Here is a 27,503-nt window from a genome sequence, read left to right as displayed (position 1 = left end):
ACGCGTCCCCCTTTCGTGCGTATCATTGTCAAATTAATTGACTCGAAGAGTGAGTTTTATTGGATCGTAATTTTAATCTAGGTGTACGATATATAATCATCAAGGCGAGCCAATAATCGAGATAAATTATTACTAGAGGAATTAGAAGAGAAGTCGTTCGTAACGATGATACATTTTTAGGTTACTTTATGGGGGTAATTCGAATTCTAAATAGTAATTGTTCTAGTTGTTCGGAAACATCAACGTTATTACTGGATTGAAAACGTATCGGAGAATTTATTTAAAATGTTAAAATTTGACGTTCCTCTTTTTTCCTGCAGACTCCTCGATTGTTTCGCAACAAAGACTTCGGAATATACGTATGGCGAGAAGGCCAAGTGGTATTATTGAATTTGCACGCTTATCTGGACGAAGGTCGGAATCCCGAACGATCTTTGGCTTCAAAATAGCGGTACTACACAATGATCACAAATAGAGATTCAGTTTTAGAATAGTTGCACGCTGAATGAACTTCGCCTACTATAGCTACCGACGGATGTAAGATTTCCACGTTAACACGAAATGCAGCAAGACTATACGAACATTTGACAAATATTCAAACGCTATAAATAAAATTCTAATACCTCTGTTTGCATATTACTATTTAACCGTCGCTATACAAATATTAATGCTTGCTGTATATCTATCTTGTTACGTCGATCAAGCTCAATACGAATTGCTAATAAATAATATTTATGAGTCCTGTAACTTTAAGTATGGAATCTGAGACCCATAAAACCGATGGGTTTCGTAAATTTAGTGTTAAAACTGATTTCTTGGACGCGTTCCAATTCCTACGACAGTGACCTAAACGTGATCATAAACAGAGCCTATAATAAGCTTCATTTTTATCGTTAAAGCTGTATATCTTAATATTTAAGTAATATTTAAATATAGTGATATTTGGTTGGTACACAATATTCATATAGCGATATTTGAATAGCAATATTCGAACAACGATGTTCAGGTAGTGTTTTGGATTAAGGGAATTGAAAGGTTTCAAAGGAATAATGTTGGGTTTGAAATGAACAGAGCTTAGGAACGACAATGGCCGGCAGTTTTTCAGCATAAGGTTAGCAGCATCAATGAAATGGCGCGGTATTCAATTGAACCACTTGGCTGACCCATCCACTTGCTAATACGCGAGGTTCAGAGTGCATTTTTCGTAAGTGCTTTTATGACGTATCAGATTTAATACGTGATTGGACCGAAGGGAACGGGATAGGTTACTCTTTAAAGGAACGAAATAAAACAATAGACTCGAGATAAAAATTTATTTTATTGAAAAGAGATTAAACGTCTTAACGCTATTAAATATTCGTAGAAATGTTTCAATTTTTGTACAGGAAGTATTAAACGAACATTCCAAAATAACAAGAAATTAAAATAAACAAAGTGTACGAGTATAGCCATGTGGCTTGTACGTTTCTTCAAAAATTCCATTAGACGTACCCCTGTCAGAGTTATGCCCTGCATACAGCACTGCTATGAATATCAATCTTTGTCACTTTCATCGAAGTGGCGCGTGGCGTAAGCGATAGAAGAATTAATATGCTCGAGGTCGCGGATTCGAATCTCGTTCACCGAGTAATTCTTTTTATGGGATTCGTTTACAACTGAAATAACAATGCGTACAACGCCTCGTGGTAGTCGTGCATCCATTAAAAGGATAAGTGCAGTCGATACAATGGTCACATTGAATTAGAATGTCATAGCGTTTATTTATAACCTCAATTTCCTTCGAGCTTTTGGCCCTCTGTGGTAAGTTTAGCAACTAATAGATCGGTATACAATTGTGTGGCGTCGCCTCTCATGCTCTCGCCACCAGAGGGGTCGCGCTCGACCGACCCCTCGGTTGCTGTATGTACAATCCTCGACCGATTTCCTAATAACCCAGTCGTCTAAGGCTGGACCTGCTAGGAAGCCTTACCGATTAGTCCACCACTAGCAGGCCCGGGATTAAACGCGCCCCCTGCTTTCCTTTTTCTGTACTACGAATATCTCCGAGTTCCATCCCGCAGCAGCGCCACAATTGTAATTGCAATTTACGTAGAAAGAAACTCTGTAAAAGTCGGTTGAAAAATCATCTGACCCACGACAGTAAGATCGGGTCCACGAATGCTACGAGTAAAATTGAGTATTGGGGGTTCCGACCCGACTCGATTTCGATTTTAGGATACCAGAGTTCGAAAGACTTAGGTGTCTGAAATTTCGTGTACTCAGCGCGTCTCCATTTAAGAAACGGGGAAGATCATACGCGGTGTCGTTGAAGCGACCGTCGAGGCGAGGGTCAACAATTGCGGGCCAAATGAAAACTGTGATTAGTCGAGGCCGCCATGCGTGTATAGTGCACGTGTGCCGCGTTAAACAACGGCCGTGGAACGGAGAGCCGTGTGTTTCCACGTGGAAAGACGAGTCACAGGCGGGACGCAGCGAAATAGAGGCGCGCAGAGCCCCGACGTACACACGATGGTGGACACGCGCACTTCGTTTCATCAGAGTCACAGTCACGGTCACGCTTCGAGGGTTGAACGAGTCTATATAGAACACGCGTTGGGAGAGCACGGTCTGTTGTACCAGAGTACATCTCAACGGGAGTGACGAGGAGGGAGCCAAAAGCTGTAGCGCTAGTGACGCTCATTGATTCCCCTACCAGCGACCAGCCGGTCTCTCTTCCACCGTTTCCTCTTTCTTTATTGCTATTATTTCATCTCTGTCCGTTAAGCTGCATCTCTACGCCATGCAACAAAATATTGTCACATAACTGATTTGCTTTTGATTTTGTCGCATGGCGTTATTGGGTCGTTTGGAACTAACGAATATATAGGGTATTCAATGGGAGATTGTAAAGGCCAAAATAAGACGAAAATCAAGAATACCAATTCGTTGATTGAGGCTTCGTTAAAAAATTATTAATGAAATTTGTCCACCTACACGAATGTTTTTCTCGAAAATGTGTAGGATTTCGGGGATATGTCTGTTCACCAAAAATGATTATAATGGACCCCTGCAACTGAAAATAATTTTTTTAGAACGATTTGAAATTTTTTATTTTCGCCGAAAAATTTAGACATCTCCTGAATTTTTTTCTCGAAAGTGCGTAGGAATTCGGGGGTATGTCTATTCACCAAAAATACTTACAATTGACCCCCACAACCAGAAATAATTTTTTCAGAATGATTCGAAATTTTTTAATTTTGTCGACTTTGTCCACCTATTCGAATTTTTTTCTAGAAAACGTGTAGGATTTCGGGGATATGTCTGTTCACCATAAATGATTATAATGGCCCCCTGCAACTGAAAATAATTTTTCTAGAACGATTTGAAATTTTTTATTTTCGCCAAAAAATTCGAGCACCTCCTGAATTTTTTTCTCGAAAGTGCGTAGGAATTCGCGGGTATGTCTATTCACCAAAAATACTTATAATTGACCCCTGTAACCAAACATAATTTTTTCAGAATGATTCGAAATTTTTTAATAACTTTTTAACGAAACTCAATTAAAAAATTGATATTCTTGAATTTCGTCTTAGTTTGGCCTCTGGAATCTCTCATTAAAATTTTTCAGTGTGTGAATTGCAAATATAAAATGTTATTTTATCGATAAAAAAAACGATGGGAATTATAATAATTATTTTAAAAATTGCCTATAATAGACGTCCCAAAGTGGGAATACCCCGTTAGTAGAAATTGAAATTTTGCAATAATATGTGTACCTTAGCATAGACGGAGCTTAACATTTTTCCCTCGGTTGGGTCGGTCTCGTTAACCCTCTCTCCCTCTCCACTAATCATCGTATCTCTCGTCCTTCTCTCTCGCACGATATACTTTCCGCTCGACGGTCCCGCAACGGTATTACGCGATTCAGTCGATTTCGAAACGGCGCATCGGCAGCATACAATTTCTCCGGTTGTAATCAGAGTTTCCTACGAACCCGTTCCCCCCTCTTCCTTTCGCGAGTGAAACGTTTTCGACATAGAAAGTTCCGCGCCCGACGACGATTCGCCGTCGCGAGACTCGCGAGCGTTTTCCATTTTCTACGCCGACCGCGACCAGTTTATAAGTATCACGGAAATCGGCGCGTGAACTGTGGGAATCGGCCGTTTAGTGACTGAACAGGACGCTACCACAATGGGAAAAGCGAAGCGCGTCGGCGAATAAAAAATATGCACGAGAGTCCCCATTTCCCTCGTGTCTTTGTTGCCCGTTGAATTGCCCTCGGTAAGTTTCTTCCTAGTTGCCCACGGAAGTCGATTCTGTACCTTTAGTTTTCACACTTGGTCAGAAACATTGTTTACAGTTCTATCGACTAGGCGCCATACAACGTAGGTTTTGTTTAACCCCTTCAGGTACAATTTAATTAAAAGTGATTTTTCAAACGTGTATTATTTAATTTTATTTAATCCTCTTTATTTCGACGTGACTCTAAAGTCTACATTTTTTAGATCAAATACAATCCTACGGTCAATAGTCATATTCTCCTTATTAATAATAAAATAGTTTATCTTAAAATAGTACGGAATTTAAAAGACAGTGTATCGATTAATTATTGCTTCTACTAGGACAATGACCCGAGGCATACTACAAAAAGAGTCGAAGAATGAGTATTATATAACGTGTCCCGATCGCATTAGCATATTCTGCATACGGTCTTGACTTGAATCTCATTGAGCATTTATGAGTGTGATATAAAGAAGAATTATTGACACGATTATTGCGTCATAGGAGCGTTAAACTCTACGAATACATTATTTTATCTTTATTTTTGTTGCAAAAACTTGGGAGTTTTATAAACGTTAAACAAGATTATTGCTTAGTCTATTTCCTAGTTCTATCATTTCAATCTTATAACGAATATTTCTCAGACCTCCGAAACTCGATATCCTTATAGTACACTCGTTATAAAGGCGAGCAATCGTGTGGGAATACGCGTAAATTAAACTCATTAGGAATTAGTCCTCCATACAATGGTGGGTAGGCTAGATTTCTGCTCGTTACGACGGAATTCGACCGTGTTTTAAATTCCTCGATCACTAGATAAGGAGATCCAGTGCACTTTTATCGAGCATCGACGGACTTAAATATTAATGGATTAAACATTTAGTCGTTGAATCGCGTATTACCGAGGTCAAACAATAAACTTACGTCTGAAAAGCTTTATTCAGAAGATACAAGATATTACACATTAATGGGAGATTCTAGAGGCCAAAATAAGACGAAAATCAAGGATACTAATTTATCGATTGAGGCTTCGTTAAAAAGTTATAGAAACATTCCCGGCCACACGGTATATTTTCAGTAAGGAATTTTTTTCTCGAAACTGAGTAGGATTTCGAGGTTATGTCTGTTGACCAAAAATGATTGCAATTGACCCCCGCAACCGAAAATAATTTTTCCAAAATGATTTGAAATTTCTTTTTTCCGTCGAAAAATTTCACACATTCTCGAATTTTTTTCTCGAAAATGGATAGGATTTCGGAGGTATGTGTGTTCACGAAAAATGATTGTAATTGACCCCCTTATCTGAAAATAATTTTTCAAGAACGATTTGAAATTTTTTAATTTTGTCGAAAAATTTGTCCACCTTCGTGAATTTTTTTCTCGAAACTGGATAGGATTTCGAGGGTATGTCTATTCACAAAAAATGACTGTAATTGACCCCTGCAACTAAGAATAATTTTTCCAGAACGATTAGAAATTTTTTAATTTTGTCGAAAAATTTGCCCACCTTCCTGAATTTTTTTCTCGAAACTGGATAGGATTTCGAGGGTATGTCTATTCACCAAAAATGATTGTAATTGACCCCTGCAACTAAGAATAATTTTTCCAGAACGATTAGAAATTTTTTAATTTTGTCAAAAAATTTGTCTACCTTCCTGAATTTTTTTCTCGAAAATGCGAAGGATTTCGAGGGTATGTCTATTCACCAAAAATGATTGCAATTGACTCCCGCAACCGAAAATAATTTTTCCAAAATGATTTGAAATTTCTTTTTTCCGTCAAAAAATTTGTCCACCTTCGTGAATTTTTTTCTCGAAACTGGATAGAATTTCGAGGGTATGTCTATTCACCAAAAATGATTGTAATTGACCCCTGCAACCGAAAATAATTTCCCAGAACGATTTGAAATTGTGTAATTTAATTTTTTAATAACTTTTTAACGAAGCCTCTATCAACAAATTGATATTGTTGAGTTTCGTCTTATTTCGGCCTCTAGAATCTCTTATTAAAATGTTTCGGTTCCTGGTGAAGGCTAAGAATCGACGATTTCTAACGTCGTCCTTTCGTGAAAATGTTGCGTTCCATCCTTGTTAAATGAAAATTTGCGCCGACGCTGGTTTCGGATGCTCGGTAAAGATCGGTGCGTGGTCGGCCTAAAGTCGTCGGCCAAGGTACGAGAGAATCCTCTGCGTTCCGTAGGATGCAGGGGGTGGTGAGAGGAACCGGTGAACTGCGCCTTGGATGCGAACGAGGGAGTGCAACAGAGAGGCAGGAAAGGTGGGGCAGAGGACGGTTAGAGCGAACACGCCGGGACGAGAATCGGTACGGGACCGAGACGGACGAATGAGAGAAAGGGGGAGAACCGTACGAAGCGAGAACGAATGAAAAGGGAGGGAGATCCCGGAGCGAGAACGTGGATAGAAAGAGAGAGAAAATCCGGTTGCCTGGCGACGAGCCATCTAGTTCGATCCCAGCCAGCCGACCGGCCACCCTCTCTGGCCGTAGGAGCAACGGGAGAAGGCGAACCGCCTCTCTGCCTTCGATTTCCTTTCCTTGTCGTTCTTAAATTTCCGAAACTGCCGCGCCTTTGTTTCCCCGACGTTCCTCTGCTCGGGGCCGCGGTCTTTTTAGCCCCCCTTGGTGGTTCCGTACCAACGGAAAAGTGTCGTCTCTACGCCGTTAACGTTTTTCTGCGCGATGGGTTTCGGTTAGAGTCCCCGTTGCACGTTTCAAGGCCGGTGGGAGCTGGGGCTCGAGCGCGTTGCGTGCGGCGTGTGTGTGCGCCGAACACAGCGAGTATATCGCTTTCGAACAGTTTCGTTTTGCTGACGAGAACGAGAGTACCGGGGCCCTCGGAAGTGTTTCGCGCCGTGGAACCGGAGCCCGAAGGGAAGAAAACGCGAAGCAGGAAGAGGGAGACCCCCCGGCCCCAGGTGACAGATAGAGAGGTACAGGAGACACATGTGCGAACCGGCCACGGGGAGAGATGATTTCGAGACGAGACGTAATTAATGACCGTACGTGCGGCGACGAAAATCTGGGAGAAAAATGAAACCGGGGACCCGTGGGAATACAGAAACGTAATGGAAATCGACGAAGTGCTCGGTGTGTTTCGATGCTACGCCGCGAGCAGATAAATCGTTTCGTATCGTTGCAAGATGCTCGGCTTCTTCTGTTTTCTTCGGTGTTACGACGGTTGGAATCGATGTCGATCGTACGTGCGCGTCTGATCGATTCACAGATTGGTTGAAAGGGACTAGATTGCCGGTGGTGAGTTCTGGAAGTAAACCCCGAAAATTAAACCGAGAAATCGTGGGCTCGCGATACGATCGATTAATCGATAACTTGGCTAGCAGCTCGATCGCGAGGTTCGTTCCAGTGGTCCGGGGATATTTTTAAGAGGAACAGAGGGACAGAAGGTGGCCCATTGAAGGAGTTTGCCAACTATAACGGAACTCCTGTCTCTTTTCAACCCTGTTTCGTCGTCCTTCCTTTTCCGTTGCTGTTCTCTCTCGTATGTACGTTCGACCGATCGACGCGAATCGAGACCTACGCTTAGCCCGGCAACATGTTCCAGTGCATTATTCAGCAGAGAAACGGATGGATTCATCCTTATAATCCCGACACCAAGGACGTCTTTCCAGGTACGATTCGTTAGATGCAAATACCTTCGGTTTCTCTTCGATCGAGCCACGGAGGGTCAAAGAATTATTCGCTCCCCCGGTCTGCGGTTCTGTCCAGGGGCCTGTGACGCTACCAAGACGGCCCTGCGTACGGATGACAGGACATGTCACTATGGATCTGATAAAATTCATTCCCAAATTGAGATATTAACGCAAGATCCATTCGATAATGAAGATTCAGTAATATTCCAACACATGTTTATAGAAACAGATACCGAGCGAATAATTTTATGACCCACTGTAAAATATCGATATCATTATTCTAATTACCCTGGCATACGATCGTAGCTGCAATGAAACATACGATTTCCGAATTCTTTAATTTACATTTGATCGAACATAATTCGACTCGACTCATTTGTTTTTTCTTTTCCTTTCTACGCATCGTATATATTTTTTTCAAATTTTTACGCACATTGTATTTTCACTTTTGCGTATCAATACGATTCTCCATAATTTTTTGCGCCTCGTTTCGCATTATACAACAATGGAAATTGTACAGGGTGTACCAAAATTACATGCAAAGACTATCACAGCTGGATTCTCTATTTTTCAATATTACATGAAACAAAAAATTTTGTGTGAGAAATTGCATGCTGTGTCTATACTTCTGTCCGTAATTGTAGATACACAGGAACACCCAATGCCATTTGCTACAGTTGTACCGAACACTCGCCTAAACGTATAGAATTTCTCTTCGTGTTACGTGTGTACTTGGAATGCGAGGAAAGCAATAAAAAAACCTTGAAAACCAGTCAGTCAACGTTGTTCGATAAAACATTGAAAGCAAATTATTAAAAGAATAAATCTAAAACCTTATACGATCAACATAACCTTATAATCTTTCTTACGCGAGTAGCTATATTATTGCAAGATACGATTCTGTTAAATGCACAGCTAAATAACTAAAATTGTGTGTTGAAACTTGATACAAAAATATTTTACCGTTTCCCTCCAAAAAATTGCGTTCTAAAGTGCAATATTTCGTTAACGATGTTATCGATATATCGAAACTGTCTGTAATATTTCGATGTTGTCGATAATAGTAGTTTTGACATAGAGGGCGTGTTATGGTCCTCGTTCGCCTCTTCTTTCCGTCACTCGATCGTCTTTCCTGGAGTTGAATGCACCGTAAATAGCATTCCTGATTTCATCTGCACGTTTTTTCCGTCGATTATGTTCTCCGATTGAACGCAGTTCGTATTCTTCGTTATTTATCTGTTCCCCTACATGTTAATTGCACAATACTTATCGTACCGTAAACTTACTGTTCTAACGATGCGAAGGGAAACGATTGCGGCATTGTTACGGCATAGATAGAACAGTCATTTAATTTGCACCGAAGCTGAGCAATTATTTTTTTTTAGGTTCGATAATTAAAAACGTAAAGGATCGTTATTTACATTCTAATGCGAATTAAACGTACACTAATAAATAAAATTATTCTAAATTTTGATATAATTTATTATGCGTTTAATGAAAATCAATTAAAATTTAAGCGGATCTTAAATAACTTGTTATACGTCGTTACAAAATTTCCAGATCCTTAATTATAAGCATGCTGGAATTGCTCTCTTTCATTAAATAAACTATTTCGCACGGTCATCGTCGCGTTCGCGCAATTCGTTCCAGGAGTTAATACGCCACTTTCGTTTCCCAATGAAATTAACAATTTTAATGGAACGTAGACTGCAGGCGATATGTTGTGGCTATCGATGCAATAATATTTCTTTCACTGTTCTATAAAGATACGAAGGTCACACCTTGAGATTTTTAACTGAAAATCAACCGAAGGATATCTCTGGTAATTATTAACTTTCTATCCCGTTTACATAAATAAAATTTTATTCTCGATTCGAAGAACTTTCGAATGGCACGATCAAACGTTGCGCGTTACACAGTTAAGAAACACAAAATGACCTTCGTGTCTTGATAAACAAATTAAAACAGTAATTATTGCATTGCATGCTCCTCTGGGCACCGAACAACTTTCCCTGGAATCGTTTTTCCATACAATAAATATTTTATTAGAAAATTCCTCTTCCGTGTTATCTCTGAATTCTTTTACCAGGTTACGTTTATCCTTGTACGCTGTGATCTTTACTGTCGGTGTAATTAATATGACACCAGAAGAGAAAAGGCGAATTTTCGCGCACGACTCGCACGCAAATTGATATGCAGTGCAACGTTTCTCTATCAACTTCCTTCCTGCACGAATTGAAGGGAAGCGTCAAATGGTTATTGCGTCGTTGGCTCGGTTTGCTTTTCGTTATCTCAATTCTGATACACACCGACGTGCCATAATTGTGTCGAAGTTCGCGTGTGCGTGGCCAACTAGAAACTGGCGGTGTAATATGAGGCCAGAAGACAGTGCGATGGCCTCTCAATAGTCTTCCAACGAAAATTTACCCATTAGCCATTGTACATCGGGGCGGAGAGCGTGTCGTCAATTATCAAGATTTACTGAATGCGCGTGCATCAAAAACACTTCCGACCGAAACGTTTAACCTCAAACCTACCGACGCTTCATATGCGTACCCTACCATGATCGAGTATTTAAAGAAACCATAGCAAACCGTATGATTCAGCAGGTTACAATTTTACGAATCGTTAAACAAAAATAATTTCAAGAATAAATTTTAAAAGGTGTCTCTTGGTAGGAATTAGAGATAGCGTGCAAAATCACCAAGTGATCGCAAAATCACGATCACGCTCGTGATTAAACTCCATTCACGACCGTGATCCGAAAGATGGCGTTTTAGTAGCGGTCCATGTTAACTGTGATCGTTAGTGTTCAGCTAACTCCCCTCGGTGGAAATTCAAAGAATTATAAATGCGCCAAATTTAAATTGTATTGTAATGTAGTCTAAGCAATGAAAAAGGCTGCTTAATTGCATATATTGTACGTTTCAAATGTCAAATCGTTTAGGTCGATTATTTAAATAAATGATAAACTTGTTGCCGCGAAAAAGAAGTATTGGTTAGGTGTAAAACACTCGCTTTAAAAATAAGAAAAAGTATAAAATCATCAGTAATGAAATTTTCTAATTTTGTTGAAAAATTTGTCCATATTCCTGAATTTTTTTCTCGAAACTGGATAGGATTTCGGGGGTATGTGTATTCACCAAAAATGATTGTAATTGACCTCCGCAATCGAAAATAATTTTTCCAAAACGATTTGAAATTTTTGTTTTGCGTCGAAAAATGTCACACCTTCTCGAATTTTTTTCTCGAAAGTGCGTAGGATTTTGAGGGTATATGTAATGACCGAAATTGATTGTAATTGACCCCCGCAATCGAAAATAATTTTTCCAAAACGATTTGAAATTTTTTAATTTTGTCGAAAAATGTCACACTTTCTCGAATTTTTTTCTCGAAAGTGCGTAGGATTTTGAGGGTATATGTAATGACCGAAATTGATTGTAATTGACTCCCACAACCGAAAATAATTTTTTTAGAACGATTGAAAACTTTTGTTTTCTCGGAAAAATTTCACAGCTTTACGAATTTTTTTCTAGAAAGTGGGTAGGATTTCGGGGGTATGTCTGTTCACCAAGAATGATTGCAATTGACCCCCGCAACCGAAAATAATTTTTCCAGAATGATTTGAAGGACATAATTCGTGAAAAGTGAAAAGAACTTTGAATCACGAGTAATTCAAAAGTAACTCACGCCATCTCTAATGTATACCCATTCCTACCATGATCGAGTATTTAAAGCTAGGTTCCATACGATTTAACAAGTTACAATCTTACAAATTGTTAAACAAAAATAGTTTCCAAAAAAAATTTTAAAATTTGTCTTTTGGTAGGAACAGCGTTTAAGATTCGACTTAAAGAGACCCTAAGTTCTGAATAATATTGACGAAGCCATGCAAGGACCCCTGATTTCCTATACAGTATGGTATGGGGGACTTCACAACTGCCGCGACCGGAAACTAGTTGCTTCATAGCTCGTGCGCCATATGGTAGGAACAAATTCATTCGCCGGACGTATATACGATACTATATTTTTTTTTACGTAACACTGTCGCTTACGGAAACTAAAAGAAACTTGGAATTCTCTGAATATTGCTTATATAATTAATTTAAATTATACGGCTAATAAACTCCTTATTGACACTCTTTGGTAGAAGTAGCGTTAAGATATGTTCTAGATAAGCTCTTCGATTAGGAATGTAAATAAATAAAGCAACTGGATTATTCGTATCAGTTTACATTTTCCTGTAAAAAGTTTAATCTAATGAAGCTTTCAATTGTTTCCTCGCATGACGTGTCGGTTCCGTGCAACGGTTATCACGAACGATAACTTGGTAATTGGCAGCTAACTTGTTAATTGTCGCCCACCTCCCGAAAACTGTTGAAACTGAATCACGTGTTTCGTTGGCGCCCCGAATGTTCCTCGACATCAATGAAATTTATTATGATTTTAAAAATATAGGATGCCACCTGTCTGCTTAATTTTCGTCCATTCTAGACCAGAGCACCACCTTAAGTGAGGTTAGGTTTGGGAGATCGACCAAAGCCAAAAATCGATGATTTTTAACATCGTTCATTGGCGCCCCGAATGTTCCTCGACATCAATGAAATTTATTATGACTTTAAAAATATAGGATGCCCTCGTCTGCTTAATTTTCGTCCATTCTAGACCAGAGCACCACCTTAAGTGAGGTTAGGTTTGGGAGATCGACCAAAGCCAAAAATCGATGATTTTTAACATCGTTCATTGGCGCCCCGAATGTTCCTCGACATCAATGAAATTTATTATGGTTTTAAAAATATAGGATGCCACCTGTCTGCTTAATTTTCGTCTATTCCAGACCAGAACACCACCTTAAGTGAGGTTAGGTTTGCGAGGTCGGTGTTCGTTAGGTAAGCGGGGTCGATCGAAGCCAAAAATCGATGATTTTTAACGTCGTTCTTACAATCTCGAAGCAGTGTCGTCGATAGTATCGGTATCGATCCCATCGCTACGAGTTTATCCCGCGTTCAAAGCCGCGCGCGCGCGTGTGAACACGAACGAACGAAGTTAAGACGGATGTGTGCACGTACACGGGAATATACATATCGCGTAGTAATATATCCAGTAGGCGTACAGAGGAAGGCGCGTGCGTGTAGGCCTTGCTGGTAATTGTGGTTAATTTAACGACAGTCAAAGCAACGAGCTGCCTGTCCTTACTGGTCAGTTCACGCGGCCAAGTCCCTCTCGAATGGTCGACTAATGTTATACAAGATTCTCTCGCGGTCAACAGAAACCGCACGCCCCGCCGTTATTTGCCATTGATTCCGTACCGCCGGTATAATTCTCGTTTATCCCTGAATCGCGGCGAGATATCGCTAATTTCGCGTTGTTCCTTTCTCGCGGATCGTCCTGCAACGTCCAACCTCGCCACGATATATTTTCTCCAGTCGCCCTGCAAGGAGCAACGACCACGGTTCGACTCGACGCCAGCTATCGGCAGGAAACGATTTCGATCGGGTTTCGTATTCGTTTTACCAGTTGCGTTTCGGTAGTCGTTTGTTACGGATCGCCCTGTCCGTCGATACCCACAAAAGAAATCTACCGAATTCCCCGAACCGCTGACCAATCGTTGGCCACAAACAGTTTTACACGCAAAAACCGTTGGGAATCGTCGCGGTTTGTGGTGAAACGAGAGAAAGGACGATTTATCGCGACGTTGTTCCACGATGGGATACAATTACCGAACTCACACGTTAATTCCGTCGAGTTAAGAGTTCGGTGATCGGAGACGACCGTCGTTTGCTCGCGTGTGACATCGTGAATTGGTGCGATCGTACAATTTTATATAATCGACAATCCGACGTTTACAGTGATTTTTTTCGATCGACGGGGTAAATACTATAAGCGACCGATGGAAGACTTTTAATCGAACGTATGGTACGAATATCGGTATATTTCCTGCTTTGTGTATGAGAGGTCCAAGTAGTTGAAATGGTTACGAAATTAATCGTTTCAAACTGTTAAATTAAAACTGAGATTTTATTTGGTATTTTAAATAAAATTTTAAGTAAGATAGCCTTAGAGTGTATGTAGCACGTAAACCTATCATGGCGATTGACTAAATTTTATTACGAACACTTTGTTTATGGAATTTTAGATAAGTCGACATTGATGCTCAATGTATTTCCGCGGGAATTATAAGAGTTGTCTCATGACTGAATTAGTATGTTCGTACGTAAAAGAAAAAAACGTGCAACCTGTCCGTGGAAACACAGACGGTCCAGTTTACATAGAAACAAAGCGTTGTACTTCGTGTCGAGAACGGTAAATAGAACCGTTCTATTATAAGGTATTATGATTGTCGGTACAATAAACAAGCAATGGTTAATTATCAGTTCCGAGCACAGCCATTTTTATTTAACACGTTGCCCGCCGCGCCTGTTTTCGTCGATAATTTTTATTTTTGTTTTCGATGAATTTATCGCGCTATAAATAGCTTCCAGAAATAGAAAAATGTAACTGGCCAAGTTTTACATCGAGACCGCTGTATTTACCATCTGCTTTTGCGCGCAGCGCCGCAATTCCCGGTCCCCCGTGGCTCTTTTTCATGTTGTGGTTCTTCGTTTGTAGTATTGTGGCTGCAAAAAGTTGACCAAATCGCGTCTTTCATCTTCTTCTACGAATCACGGTTTCTTCCGACGCTTCTTAACATGTGATCGTCGGTAACGTCGACACCAGCGCCCATATGGTATGATGGGGGTCCTTGAAAAACCGAATTCACAACGCGACGATTATAATCGCTCAGAACCATGCCGTTCTACGAAACGAACAGCTCATCGTAACGCACAACGTGGTTAAACGAGTGTTCCTGATATTTATAATATTCTGGGAAGTCCGGGGTGTCGGTTACACAGGTTGGATAAGCATTCTCTTGTTACCGTTTTGTTTTATTCAATATATATATTAAGTGTATGTTAACAACCAGGCAAAAATATAACATCATAGAGCCAGGAACAAAGGAGACTATAATTCCTGCAGAGTATACAAATTAATCAGAAATTTTACATACTTTGAAATTGTATAATACCTTCATCGTTGCTCGGCAATAATTTATTTTATTTGTAGCTAAAATTAAACCTGACAAGAGAAGGTCGTTTGAAATGTTAGTTTATTTTATAAAGTAATGAGTCTTACCTATAAAATGTTAATACATTCAAAAGCTGAACATACTGCGTTTAATGCAGAATATTCATTGTTATATTTTCTCAGTATTATTTTTGGACTGATTAGTCACGTTGTACCGAATTATTTATTTCTCAAATTCATTGTAATACCAGGGAAAGTATTTTGCAATATATCTCGAACCACCGATGCGTTCCTAAAACCTAACCTCCGTGGTCAAAATTACCCCAGCTTACCCTACAGAATTTAACCCTATATTATGCAACGATGCATATAGTTTTATCTACCCAGTTTTATAATACTGACCTTATGCACCACGAGCACGTATATCGAGACACGTATTTGTTGATTGTTTGCAAATTGTTCGTATGTAACATATTATTTAGCTGCCCAATCACGCGTGTGCGAATCAATATTTGTTTAACCCTAAAACCTTCCCCGATGTAACTTTGGGTTATACATACAGGGTGTTCGGTCACCCCTGGGAAAATTGTAATGGGAGATTCTAGAGGCAAAAATATAACGAAAATCAAGAATATCAATTTGTTGATTGAGGCTTCGTTAAAAGTTATTAAAAAATTAAATTAAAAAATTTCAAATCATCCACGGGAAAATTATTTTCGATTGTGGGGGTCAATTACAATCATTTTTGGTGAATAGACATACCCTCGAAATCCTTCGCATTTTCGAGAAAAAAATTCAGGAAGGTAGACAAATTTTTTGACAAAATTAAAAAATTTGTAATCGTTCTGGAAAAATTATTTTTAGTTGCTGGGGTCAATTACAATCATTTTTGGTGAGTAGACATACCCTCGAAATCCTACTCACTTTCGAGAAAAAAATTCGAGAAGGTGTGAAATTTTTCAACGGAAAAAAAAAATTTCAAATTGTTCTGGAAAAATTATTTTCGGTTGCGGGGGTCAATTACAATCATTTTTGGTGAATAGATATAACCCCGAAATCTTTCGCACTTTCGAGAAAAAAATTCTTTATTGAAAATATACTGGGTGGCCGGAAAGGTTTCTATAACTTTTTAACGAAGCCTCAATCAACAAATTAGTATCCTTGATTTTCGTCTTATTTTGGCCTCTAGAATCTCCTATTAAAATTTTTCCTATCTATGGTGGAACACCCTGTATACTAACAAAAGAGAACGCACGACCTTCGAGTCATCGTTTTATAGATTTCATACATGAAAATGCACGTTAAATAGGAAAAATATTTGCACAACGTTAGAAGTGTAAGAAACGTTAGAGTATTCTCGACTTGAATTTATCGAATAAAAAATTCGTGCATTTTCTACTGGAAATTTGAAAGATATCCGACCGTTAAAGGGTTAAGCAAGCCGCACAGAAACGGCATGGACGAAAGTGCATCTCAATTTAGGAGCAATTGTGCCTAACTGTCCGACGTTCTCAATCGACCGTGGGCGTTTTGCTTCTCCGACGGACGTACGAACGAGAACCCACGGGGCAAACTATTTTATTCTATCTTATATTGTCAAACGTACGACTTCCCTTTCCGGTCTTGGTTTACTCGGTGTTATTAAAACTGCATCACTTAATCACTGTCGCTTGCGCAACACGCATCGACAGCCACGAGCTGGTCGATTATCTTGAAAATCGATTTCCCATTACTGGACAATAACGATTCCGTTGCGATGACTAAAGCTAAGAATTAAAATCGTGGTAAATTCCGTTAGTATAATTTTTTTACGTTACTCTTGTCAGAGCGTTGGAAGTACAGGCAGCCCTCCTACAACACGGTTTTGCTTTGACACGATAAGAAAATTGCGAAAACCTATGTACAACTATGTATTTTTGCTCAACATATTTACAAACTAAATTACCTTAAAATAATGACGCGAAGGAACAACTGTAATAGCTTCACATGAAAAAATATAAACAAATTATAATTCATTAAATTAAGGTTCCGTTAAATAAAAAGAAAAATATTTGTTTTTAATAAGTTTTCGGGACGTAACTCAATTTTTTATACTGGCTCCGGGTCTCGTACAACACGGTTTCGCACAACACGGTATTTTCTAGGAACCTGTCTACCGTGTTGTAGGAGGGTTACGTGTAGTTTTCTAAGGATGGCATTTCGAAAACAGCATTCGGGTGTTCGATTCCTCCGTGGTATAAACGGTCTATTAAGGCCATACTTTGAAGCAATTTAAAAATAATTCTCTGCGTGTAGCCATCGCGCTGTGAAAACTGTGTCCGTTGCTCTTTGAAAACTTTACGCAACAACGTGCATCATTATCTGTAGCCGATCATAACCGATAATCGCGAAGCATACAAGCTCGCAATATGGCAAGTTAACGTTCAAGAGAGTTACATTCTATTAACGGAATCCTTTCTCAGGCTATAATAGGCGCCGCGACTCACGGGAGCTATACTTTTTATGCCACTGCGCTTTCAATTTTCTCTCACAATATTCCGTAGCAAAACCTTTGTACGCCTTGTTGACCATGAAACGATACTTTGAAACATTAAACTTCGTCAAAGCATCATCCCCCACCCCTGGAGCAAATAGTGGTTTTTGCCAGCGATTCACAGCGGGATAAATTGACCAAACCGTGGAACACTTAATAGAAACGAAATAAATCAACGTTAACGCGTTACAAAATCAGGGAAAAATAGAAACTAACCTTCAAATGATGTGCTTCCAATAAATAATTATTGAGGATTATTAAATGTACAAATGTTTACATTTTTAATACGGTCTGCTGAACAGTTTTCACGATTGATGATTATTACCGAACATAACTTTCTTTATTCCGAAACTTATGGCATTTACTTCTTTTATTAAGATGAAACTTGATTAAGACGTTAAAACGCTGCGTGAAAGTTTTGCAATAATTAGTCACGGATCTGCTGCCCAGTGAAAATGATACAGATATGCAATTTATTTCTTAAATTATCGCCAATTATACCTATCAATTTCCATCGGTTTAACGAAATACATTTAGCATGTCGCAAAAATACATTCTAATAGATCTGTCTCTGATAACATAAATGAAACTTTCCAGTTAAGTTAGCAAAATGTGAGAGAAACATGCCAATGTTTTTGTTGACTATTATCGTTATCGAATTATTATCAACCATATCGAACATATCATTCATTATCAGTACATGTTTCTAACTATTATTTACCATCGATCATTTTACGACACGCAACCATCGTTGCAATTACATCGAATCCATTACAATAATACTACATGATCAGATCATGTTTTTTTCCGTTTCCATTCTTTTCTCTTCTATTTGAAACGCGTCGCCAATCAAACGCAAATCCGAAACTTGACGATAATAACATGAAATTTAGATGCTATCGAGTTTCGAGCGCAAGGAAGGTCAAAAATCTCCACGAGTGATTTTGGTGCGACGCTACGCCTCCAGAGATCGGCAGATTTCCTAACCTGGAAATAACGCGACGCTGTTTGGTAACTCGATACACATATACAGTGGGAACGCGCGTGTTTTTGTGCTACGACCGCGACAATACACATTTGGTTTACGGTGACGCGAGCAAAGTGATCCGTGCACGAAGATAAAACAGCATCATCGGGGATCAGCGGAGCTGACAAATAACGCAGAACAATGTTCAAGCTCGCTGGACGCCAAGAATGGGAAGCTTTGACGAAAGGTAAATGGCGCAGCCGTTTACGAACCGTTTTTATCTTATCGATCGGTACGTTCACGGGACAGGTTTCGAATCGTTGAAAGAACGTTTACAATTACGGTAATGCACAATTAACTATCGTTAAAACCTGCACGGTTAACTTTTCACCAGAGGTGTCGAGTAGTTAGTCTTTCTTTAACACTGACGAAAAATATGGAAGAATATTGAATACTAAATGAACAAGCATTGGCATAATAGTTAACGAGTTATATCGCTTTCTTTCTTAAAGCTTGACTTTGCGTGCATCAAGTCCGTGCGTTACTGTGCTATGTTGCACATAGACGGATATGCAACGATCACGATATATTTTAGTACCAACTTAGTAAAATATAACACTAGGAACTGATATCGTAATTGGTCAAAACATAACCTGATTGATGATTTACGATTACGATTACTAAGCAGTTACATGGTGTATTACAGGATTCAATGTTTTACCATTATCATTACAGAGTAATTGCTGGATAATTGCACGGTAATCATAACCATAAATCATTAATCAGATTGCATTTTGCGTAACCCTGACTGGAGCCTAATATAGCCAACTTAAATAAGATCCCTGAGGGAATGTTCTGAGCATGATAGGGTGAATGGTGGGGATAAACTGGTCGAAGAGACACGGTGAAGATAGTTACAGTGTCGTTTTCTGCTGTTTAATAGATGAAAACAGCAGATTAAACAATAAAAATGTTGACATTTAATACCTCGAAAATGGTTTGCGACAGGAGACTGATATTTTCGATATATCCCTTCCTCTTTAGCTCACTTGTTTTTTGATCGATCTGTACCCTGACATATACTGCGTGCGGCAAAGTGCGTTTATTTACCTTCTTATGGGCGTAGACGGCTCGATTCATGCGTTTCAGCCCCTCCGCGGGGTTGAAAATCTCGTGTCCACTTGGGGAATGAATCACACTACGGAAGTATGGAAAATCGATACGTTCTGTAGTGAATTCGAGAAGAAAATTCTCGAGGTTTATACAAAAAAAAAGCAATATTAAAGGGAAGATATTCTTTCGTTTATTTTTCCAAAAAGATACTCTGTATAATAACGGTTCATAGCTCTCCTTTTCATTGATAAGTAAGTGTGTTAAAGTCAGATTCTCAAATCGTTGTTTATGGACAACTTTCTTATAATTCGCATTAGATTTACAATTAATGCAATTTTAGAACACAATTTTTTTAGCGGTTCTTTGGAATTTTTAGGGGAAACGGTAAAATGTTTTTGTATCAAATTTGAACACATATTTCGATCTATATTTGAAGAATATCCACAATTTTTACATTTTAGAAATTAACTTTATTCAGTAATATCAGGTCAGTTATATTTGACAAAAAGCTAACTGTTTTGATTTCGTATTGATGTTCTCTACAATGTGGTAAATAAAAAAATATGTGTTCCTATTTATAAAACCCAAGGCGATCGCGATTTCGCTGTGAGAAAAACTTGTTTTTCAAATTCTTTTTAGCGACAGCTACTGTACACCGCATATCGTTCAATTTTTATTAAAGGGGTAAAAAATCGCGTGTCCCATTAGAGGTAACATCCTCTATAGAATTTTTTTTAAAACTGTTTTATTTCTGTTGGAAACAAAATATAAAAATTTAATGCATTGAAGACTGACGAAATTTGTAATATTAAAAACAGTATTCATAAGGTTCTTACACGTCACTAACATATATAGGGTGTTCGGCCACCTCTGGGAAAAATTTTAATGGGAGATTCTAGAGGCCAAAAGAAGACGAAGATCAAGAATATAATATTAAAAAGTTATTAAAAAATTTCAAATCATTCACGGAAAAAATATTTTCGGTTGCAGGGGTGAATTACAATAATTTTTGGTGAATAGACATACCCCCGAAATCCTATCCAGTTTCGAGAAAAAAATTCAGGAAGTTGGGCAAATTTTTCGACAAAATTAAAAAATTTCTAATCGTTTTGGAAAAATTATTTTTGGTTACAGAGGTCAATTGCAATCATTTTTGGTGAATAGACATACTTCCGAAATCCTATCCAGTTTCGAGAAAAAAATTCAGGAAGGTGGGCAAGTTTTTCGACAAAATTAAAAAATTTCTAATCGTTTTGGAAAAATTATCTTTAGTTGCGGGGGTCAATTACAATCATTTTTGGTCATTACACATACCCCCGAAATCCTACGTGCTTTCGAGAAAAAAATTCTTCACCGAAAATATACTGGGTGGCCGGAAAGGTTTCTATAGAATCTCCCATTAAAGTTTTTCCCAGGGGTGGCCGAAGTCCCTGTATTTATAGAACACATGAACGAAGAGTTGGTAGTGAATCATGGTGTTTTTATAGAAATTTCGTTCGCTGTATTACATAATTCGACGATTTAAAACAGTTATTTATTGAATAGCCCCGAGATAACTATATAAAATATAGCAAAGCGGTTGCGTGTGCAATATGAAACATGTTGCGGTGAACCGACCCATCGATCGATTATCGAAAAACGTTGCAAGGCGTCAGGTCTTTATATTCGTCGTTTTGCTTTCCTCTTTCAGACATACGGCTGCAGCTGAACGAACAGCTGAGATGTCTCGATGTCAGGATGGAGGCACAAGTCGCCCTTGTGGCAGAACTTCAAGATTTTTTTCGAAAGAGAGCCGAGTTGGAGCTCGATTACAGCAAGTCCCTCGACAAGATGGCCAGAAGCATACAGCTGAGACACAAGGAACAAAAGCAAAAGTACATATCCTCAACTTAATTCACGAGCATCTGTCGAACGTACCTTTTTTTTTCTTCTTAATCTTTTACTTTTCAATCTTCGCTGTCGCGCACTTCAAGAGGCTACTCTAGTCTAAAACTTTAAAAAAATCTATTTTTTTAATATTGTTTGATCATTCTATATATATTTCTATATTTTTTTCCCAAGGTTAACGTCCAAAATATTCAGTACTTTAGCTAAAAAAAATTGTGGATTTTCTTCAAGTGTACGATAATTTAAAAATGATAATCCAACCTTAATTACTTTCCAGGCGAGAACACTGGCCTCTGTTCTCCAGTTACGCATGCTGGCAGCAACTCATCAACGAGACAAAATCCTTAAGCAGAGACCACGCAGCTCTTTCGGAAGTCTACAGTACGCATCTCGTGGGACGTCTCAATCAGGTGATGGAAGACGTACAACGGATATACAAGCGTGTGAGTATACATTCGCGTTTCCCCTAACGTTTGGAAACGATTTTAATGGGGAAAATTTTAATGGGAGATTCTGGAGAGCAAAACAAGACGAAACTCAAGAATACCAATTTGTTGATCGAGGCTTCGTTAACAAGTTATTAAAGTTCAAAGTTCCGCTTGTAGAACAGCAATCTGCGAGCAGCTGCGTGCACGCGAGAGTGGTTCTCATTCAGCATGAGAAACTCTACTTACTGACTCATCGACAGCCTTACAGTTCTCTGAATGAGAACCACTGCACGCAGCTGTTCGCAGATCGCCGTTCTACAGGCGGAACTTTAAACGTTAATAACTTTTTAACGAAGCCTCGATCAACAAATTGATACTCTTGATTTTTATCATATTTTACTCTCTAGAATCTCTCATTAAAATTTTTCCCTGTATAAATTAAAAGTTCTGTTGCTAGAAAACTGCTTATATTTATCGAAAATGTAACAAAGAGGGTCCAGTTCTCTGGCCGCTCGCTCCGGCAAACTTCCATTTTGTTATGCAATTCTTTTCTCTTTTATTCCGATTTCCCGTTATATTACACGCTGCATCCGAACGGTCTCCTTCGTTAGATGTACTTTCCTCGCTTTCCAATGTACCAGTTTCTCCTTTTTGGATTATTTGGTGCTCTCCAGATTCGTTCAACTCCGCTGATACGAGCATATAACGTTTTCTATTTCGGTCAAGATCGTTCCTACCGATGCAGCTTTTACGCGTTTTGTAAACTTTTTTTCCAGTTTCAGTTGGCTCCTGCACGCGATCCGCTGTCATTATTTCGAATATTTTTTGGCAACAACTCCGGCAATACCGCCTGATAAAAGCTGTAACCCAGAGTTACCAGTAGAAAATACAGCAACAAATCAGTGGATCTCAGTGGCCATTGGATTACTTCTTAAAAACGTTCCATAAAGCCGTAGAACTTTTATTCTATACATCTGGTATATTTTTGTAGACTAGAAACACGTCTCGTTTCTATGAACTCTGATAAAAATGTGCTTGCAAAAGTTTCCAAAATAAACACCTTGTCTGGACAATGATGGTTTGTCTTTATGTGTTTCAGTGCCGTGAAATAGGCTACGAGACGCACGAGGAAATCCTCCGAGTGCTGCACGAGCTCCACACAACGATGAAGACGTACCAGGCTTACCAAGCAGAATCGAGGCAAGCGGAAACTAAGCTTCGCGTGGCCGAACAGCAACGTAGCAAGCTCGAAGTGGCGATCGCCCCGCCCGAGAAGCTTGCACGTAGCAAAAAGTACAAGCTCATCGAAAAGGAAGTGAACAAGGTATGGTAATATTCAAGGCCAGGTGAAGTAAAAGACCCAACGTTCAAGATGTGGACTGAACGCTGTAGAGTGTTTCAAGGATATAAGTAAAATTCTATCGAGGGAGTACACCGCCCCAGACGGCTTATAAGAACAGGCGAATTTTTAGTCTGTTTCTTGAGGTAATTATCAAGCAATGTAACGAGATCTTTTCTGTCGAACAAGACTTATTATCATCACTTACTAAATAGCGGGGATACTGTATTGGATCTTTCACTTTACCGAGTAAAACAGACCCCTGGTGGATGGTCACGTTTCGATTCAGCTCTTCAGCCACTGCCTGACCCTGGAGGGGTCGAGTGTACTTGCTTCGCCACGCGAGATATCGATTTCCGTCACGAGGTTCTCGCGTTGAAGACACGCTACCCGAGTCTCACGTATGCTCTGAATAAAGTACGGTTTCATTCATCCGTCGTCGAAACGCCATAGTGCTCAAATCTTGCAAGGAGAGCACAAGGCCATGGGGTCATCGATTTGGATCAAATTTTTCACGGCGACAGATTTGATGAAGTTATATGATTATATAGGGACTCAATATCTTGGGTACATATATACATAGGGACATATACATATACTATGTAGATACAGAGTCTTCTTGATTCGTTTACATTATTTATTTCACTTCCATAAACGCTTATTGATCAGAATCAAATACAGGTTGTTCAGTCACCCCTGGGAAAAATTTTAATGGGAGATTCTGGGGGGTCAAAATAAGACGAAAATCAAGAATGTCAATTTGTTAATTGAGGCTTCGTTAAAAAGTTATTAACCTGTAAAGTTTCGCCTGTAGAACCGGCAATCTGCAAACAGCTGCTAGTGGTTCTCACTCAGAAAACTTGTGAGGCTGTCGATGAGTCAGTAGAGTTTCTCATGCTGAATGAGAACCACTATCACTGCACGCAGATTGCAGTTCTACAGGCGGAACTTTAAACGTTAATAACTTTTTAACGAAGTCTCGATCAACAAATTGGCATTCTTGGTTTTCGTCTTATTTTGATCTCCAGAATCTCCCATTAAAATTTTTCCCAGGGGTATGATACGATATTTAATCGTAACGAACAGGCAAATTTCCAACCCTAACCTTACTAAATAAAATCTATTTGAACGCGCCTGCAATACCAGTAAGAAACTTCCTGTTGTTCGTCGAGGCTCGGTATTTCAAATCTAGGTTAAAATACGTCGATCCTCGTCAGCAGAATATGCAACAACGCGAATACAAACAGTTGCAAAATAGACATGTTCGATGAGTCTCATGCATCTTTCCAATCTACGTTCTGTAAAATTATCCCATAAACCTTTATACACATCAATGGATTATACATAATAGGAATTATTTTTGTAGCTATTCTCTTTCAGCGCGGCCTACATAAAAAAAAAAGAACGATTTTCGCTGTGCAAGTTTCCTCGGTGGGAAATGTCAAGGCCACTCCACCTATATCGCCGTGTCTTTTGTTTCAAGAGCAGAACACTAGAGATGAAAGAGACAGCGGTATAAGTAGAGTGGCCTTGACGAGTCAGTTCTCGTGGCTATTGCTATATAGAACCAGAGTCGAGAATATTTCATTCACGAGTAACGAATAAAATGTTCCCTCGTTTGGATACAGATTTAACAAATCCGTGATTAACTCTACTTGAGTCAAAGATGTCGAATAATGACAAAGACGTAGAACCCAAGTAATTGGATCTTTTACCCCAGTGCAGAAAACCAGAACGTAGGTTAGAATTCACTTTATTTTTGTTTCAGAGGAAGAGCAAGTATCAGGAAGCGAAGCTGAAGGCGCTGAAAGCGAGAAATGAATACATTTTGTGCCTGGAAGCATCGAACACGACGATACACAAATACTTTGTGGACGATTTATCGGATCTCATTGATGTAGGTTACTCCACAAGAATAGTACATTTTCGATGCGTTCAATTACATTATTCTGAAGCAATAAGGACGTCTTTCGACGCTGAAATACTCGCATGTGTTCGTCCGGCAACCTACAAATTTATTATAATAGTTTGAACATAGTTTAAAGAGCACTAACCTGGCTTCTTAATGGGCTACACGCGACTCAGCAGTAGGTCGCTGAACCAGTTGCGTTAACCAGCTTTGGCGATAGTTGCTTATCTGAAGAATTATTTAGTACAGTGAGGAGCAAAACGTAGGATTCTTTAATAGTTGGAGCTTCCTTTTGTTATGTAAAGAAATAAATATATAAAAAAATTTCGCGGACTTTGAACCACTTCTGGTACGCGTTTATTATTATTATTCATTTATTAGCGGGATTAAACCCTTTAGTACAACAATGTAATATGTAAGGTACTACAGATGTGGATTTTACATAGTCAAATATCATTGCTTAGTGAATTTAACAAAAATAAATTAATGTACAATATGTTGCAAGAATTATTTTAGACTTTCTAATGATTGTTCGATTAAATCTGTTTTAATGTGTACAAAATTTGCATTACTAATCGATTTACACCATTTTGAGATCCAAACGTTGTGATTTCTTAAATATCTAGATGGTACATACAAAGGAAACACTTGAGTAATCGTTGAACACGAAATATGACTTTTCATTAGCTCACTTACAAAGTGTTTGAAGATTAGTATTAATAAGTAAGTCATAATTATGTGATTCATGAGGTATAGGACTTTGGAATATCTTAGAAATGTCATTAATATATATTATAAATAGAAGAAGTCCCAAGTGTGAACCTTGTGGAACACCAGATGTAACATTAACTTCTCTTGAGCAATTATTATTGAATTTAACTATTTGAACTCTGACAAAAAACTGGATAGCCAAGAAAGTATACAGCTGTTTATTCCTAATGCCTTTGATTTGATTAATTGTTGATTTTATTGTTTCAGTGTATGGATTTTGGTTTTCACAATTGCATCGCCAGGGCATTGTTGATGCATTGCAGCGCAGAGGAAGGCAGGCAGCGTTCACTGCAGTCAGGTGCTGAACAATTGACTGCATGTGTCGGTGCACTAGACTCCAGGGCAGACAAACAGAGATTTTTGGAGTCGTATCATTCTGCTTTCATGATTCCCAAAAAGTTCGAATTCCAAGGGCAACGAGGGGACGAGGTACGCTACGCCTAAATTTGTCATTTGTTTCTTTGAACGTTATAAAATCTGGCTCGATGATTGATGACGTTTGACCATGGTTATGTGTATCGTTTGCTTTTACAGACCCCAGAGCCCGAATTGCAAAAATTATTACACACCGAGATGGAACAACGACTGATGCAACTGCAACAAAGAGTAACGTCTTTGAGGACAGAGTCCGAGGAAGTTTGGAAGACTTTAGAAACGGCAGAGGCTAGCCTGCTGGAAATGCTAACCGCGAAGGATTACGATTGCTCCAGATACTTTGGGGACAATGCTGTGCCCACTTCGAGGCCTCCGGAAACATTGCAAATTAAACTCAGAGCCGACAGACAAGAGACCGAAGAATTCTACCTCACCGTAAGTTCTTTTCGAGAAACAAAATTTGGTGGAAAATGTCGTTTGTTGGAAACATGATGTTGACGATTGTAATTTTGTAGAAATTCAGGGAATACCTTCTCGGAACGTCAAGAATAGCCAGACTAGACGCCAAACAAGAATATATACGACAAAGCCTGTTGGACGGCTCCACTGCCAGCGCAAATTCATCGATGTCGACGACGAAACAGAAGCAAGCACGCCGGAAACGGATCGGCCGATTGCAGATGAACGGGCAGCCGAAATTGTTTGGCGGCTCGTTGGAGGAATACTTGGAGAGCACGAACCAGGAAATACCGCTGATCATGAAGAGCTGCATCAGAGTGATAAATTTGTACGGACTTCATCATCAAGGTATCTTTCGAGTGTCTGGATCGCAGGTGGAAATAAACAACTTCCGTGAATGGTTCGAGAGAGGGGAGGATCCCTTAGCAGACGTCACGGACGCATCGGATATTAACAGCGTCGCTGGTGTATTGAAGCTTTATTTGAGAGAACTTCGAGAGCCGCTTTTTCCTATCATCTACTTCGAGCATCTAATGGAACTGGCGCAATTAGAATCGAAACAGGAATTCGTTAACAAGATGAAAGAACTGATATCGAGTCTTCCAAGACCAGTCGTCATTGTAATGCGATACCTTTTCGCCTTCCTCAATCAGTAAGCATCATCACTTTCCATTGGGTTGAAGTGTTAATAAGATAATTTTTGTACGGTTTTTGAGCAACGTTCCCTTTTAT

The 27,503-nt window shown here is 39.2% G+C and overlaps 1 protein-coding gene across 8 annotated transcripts in view; it reads left to right on the top strand.

Moving 5' to 3' along the window:
• Window positions 1-27,503, top strand: part of LOC122398400 (SLIT-ROBO Rho GTPase-activating protein 1-like) — a 40,238-nt gene that overhangs the window by 2,390 nt on the left and 10,345 nt on the right. Inside the window, exons 2-10 of one of the 8 annotated variants that reach the window (XM_043398255.1) lie at window positions 6,460-7,530; window positions 7,617-7,904; window positions 21,294-21,477; window positions 21,768-21,933; window positions 23,018-23,242; window positions 25,026-25,154; window positions 26,145-26,366; window positions 26,472-26,747; window positions 26,828-27,423. In XM_043398255.1, coding sequence (XP_043254190.1) covers window positions 7,829-7,904; window positions 21,294-21,477; window positions 21,768-21,933; window positions 23,018-23,242; window positions 25,026-25,154; window positions 26,145-26,366; window positions 26,472-26,747; window positions 26,828-27,423 — 1,874 coding nt within the window. In that variant the 5' untranslated portion in view covers window positions 6,460-7,530; window positions 7,617-7,828. Of the gene's footprint in view, window positions 1-3,845; window positions 4,261-6,288; window positions 7,905-13,112; window positions 13,842-18,416; window positions 18,738-21,293; window positions 21,478-21,767; window positions 21,934-23,017; window positions 23,243-25,025; window positions 25,155-26,144; window positions 26,367-26,471; window positions 26,748-26,827; window positions 27,424-27,503 lie in introns of those variants that run through there. The other 7 variants (XM_043398263.1, XM_043398235.1, XM_043398218.1 and 4 more) reach the window with 7 other exon arrangements.

Source organism: Colletes gigas, unplaced genomic scaffold (assembly GCF_013123115.1).
Source record: "Colletes gigas isolate AHSC1104 unplaced genomic scaffold, ASM1312311v1 Colletes_gigas_Sc00002, whole genome shotgun sequence".
Taxonomy (NCBI): Eukaryota; Metazoa; Arthropoda; class Insecta; order Hymenoptera; family Colletidae; genus Colletes; species Colletes gigas.
Note: the sequence above shows the minus strand (reverse complement) of the source record. Positions and strands in the feature narration are given on the sequence as shown.